The 2,356-nt window shown below is 45.9% G+C and overlaps 1 protein-coding gene across 1 annotated transcript in view; it reads right to left on the bottom strand.

Moving 5' to 3' along the window:
• Window positions 1–762: 762 nt before the first annotated feature.
• The window catches only part of LOC103767779 (V-set and immunoglobulin domain-containing protein 4), a 6,689-nt gene continuing 5,095 nt past the window's right edge, over window positions 763–2,356 (bottom strand). The window contains exons 5-6 of the mRNA XM_018070566.1: window positions 2,237–2,258; window positions 763–1,425 (exon numbers count right to left, since the gene is read on the bottom strand). Of these exons, the coding sequence (XP_017926055.1) occupies window positions 1,239–1,425; window positions 2,237–2,258 (209 nt within the window). The 3' untranslated portion in view covers window positions 763–1,238. The remainder of the gene's footprint in view (window positions 1,426–2,236; window positions 2,259–2,356) is intronic.

Raw genomic sequence — 2,356 nt, forward strand, 5'->3', positions numbered from 1 at the left:
GTGGCCCCACAGGGACAGGCTGGATCCTGCCTGCCTCATGGGAGTGCAGCAGCCTCACACGAACAAGCAGGAGGGTGTGCATGACCTGAGCTCAGCTGCTTCCCCATGCTCCCCCTGCTGCACCCACTGGTTTAATAAAAGCCAGTAACTCTTCTTACACATTTGCTTTGTTAAGGACAGGTGGCATCGCCCCTCCCTGACAAGCCTGGAGAACAGAAGGATGCTGGCTGGAGGGACAGATAGGGAGGACAGACTTCTGCCAGCAGCATCTCAGCACAGGCAAGGTACAAATGATTAACAATGAAGAGGCAAACCAGGCTGCCAAGTGACAGTGTATCATAGGGAACGTGCTGCAGTTGAAGGCAGGAGCAGCATTTTACAATCATGAGCACCCACAGCATCCCTGTAACGTAGGTCAGAATTAATAATCACACAGATTGACTTGTGTCCCACAGAGTAAATCAGTGTCAGTCTGTTAAATCCAGAGAGGTCCCTTAATCATTATTCAAATGCTTCAAATTTCTCTCTATTTTGTTACGCCTCTGGCCCCCACACTGTAAAAACTAAATGCCACCATTTCCTTCAACATCAGTTCTGGTTTTCCAGGAGAAAACCAGTGGTGGCAGTTTGGAGACTCATTCCCTCTCCCTCTGTGTGCTGAGCTCCAGTCTGATAGCAAAACTGACATTCCTGGGACATCAACCTCCCATCTGTGGTCCCTTTATTATGCTCTAACAAAAAAAGACTCAGGGACAAGCAGGATGTGCAAACCAGTATTTGCTGTACTGCAAAAGCCAGAGGACGTCCATTTCCAGCACAATCCCTGGTTCTTTGCAGCCTGGGATGTCCTAACAGGAACATGCACTGAAAAGTACCCCTTGCTGCTGTTACTGGCTGGTAGCATTGCACCCAGCTACTCCTGGATTTGCAGACTAAAGACGTTCACGTTCCAAGTCCCTCAGATCCTCTCTTCCTGACCTTAGTCATTCAGGCTGCTCAGAAATTACTCACTCTGTAGAAGTGGATAGACAAATGCTCAGCTGAGGGTTTTTGCTCCAGCGGGCAAGGCCTTGTTTGCCAAAGCCCAAGAAGATTATGCAGCTCCTCTGGGTTTAAGCAAGCAGTGAAACATTTATCAGAGCAGAAGACCAACAGGAGGAAGGGTCTGCTCCTGTTAAGTGCACCATTTGGTATGTGCAGTCCTGCATTGCTGCTCATGCAGAAGAGCTGGTACTCTGCTAAATTCCCTCTGTTTCATGTTCTGATTCCATTGCAGTCACAAGGTTCTCATACTCAGGACTCTTCCTGTCTTTCACGGTGAAAGTGTCATTGGATGTTTCAGCATTAGAACATGTCTCCTTGTGAAGACATTTAATAGGGACTTTCACCTCAGCCTCCAGCGCCGTGACACCTGCAGTGCTGTGGCTGGGACAGGACAGACACGAGTGAGTGGGACGACTAAAGCAGACAGCACTTAATTTACATGTTAGTTGGAGACAAGATCTACCACACAATATGTGGAATAGCAAAATTCATATTAGTCTAGAGAGGCCCTGTGAGGCTCTGAAAGACACTAGAAAATGATGTTAAAAGAATTACACAAAAAGAAGCACTGAACAGTTAACCCTGGTACCATAAGTTCTCATGGCATTATCATGTTATATTCTAAACTTACCAGCAGACACTCTAGCCTTTGGAAAGTAATTACCAGGAGCAACTGGGAAAAATGGCTACAGATGGCTAGGGTGTGCCTCTGACTAGGAAAGCAGTATGAAGGGTTAGAAGGTTGAGATGAGGACCAGGCAGAAGACGTGTTCGTATAATCATAAGCAAATAGGAACTGCACAAAGTAATACCTGGGCAAGCACTGAGACATGTTTCTTATGGAGAAAGGCATGTAGAGAGGGAACTTATCTCTAGGGAAGATATGAGAATTCCTGTCCTTTGCTTTGTTAAATAATGGTGGGAATTTCCTAAACAGAACAGTTTTCCCATGGCATGGGATAGGCAGAGCAAAGGACCCAGAGTATCCTTCTGTTTTTCCACCACATTAAAGAGTCTGGCTATCTCCTGTGCTCAAGTATTAATGTCCTCGTGCTGCTAACTAAACTGCCAAATGTTCAGATCCTCCCCCGCAAGGCAAAGAAATCTTTGTGTTTTCACTGAGCCAAGAGGCTTTGCAGGAGCAGACACCAGTACAACGTGCTTAATGTGCCAGGTAGGAAATTACACTCACAAAGCAACTTCATAGAGAGGATCTGAAAAAAAAAAAAAAATCCAAGACATGCATCAACTTGTTTTATGTGTCACAAAAAAAACCCTTGGCTTCCAGGTGTTCCCACATTCGGGAATAACT

This window comes from Manacus vitellinus, unplaced genomic scaffold (assembly GCF_001715985.3).
Source record: "Manacus vitellinus isolate BGI_N305 unplaced genomic scaffold, ASM171598v3 scaffold_19_pilon, whole genome shotgun sequence".
Taxonomy (NCBI): Eukaryota; Metazoa; Chordata; class Aves; order Passeriformes; family Pipridae; genus Manacus; species Manacus vitellinus.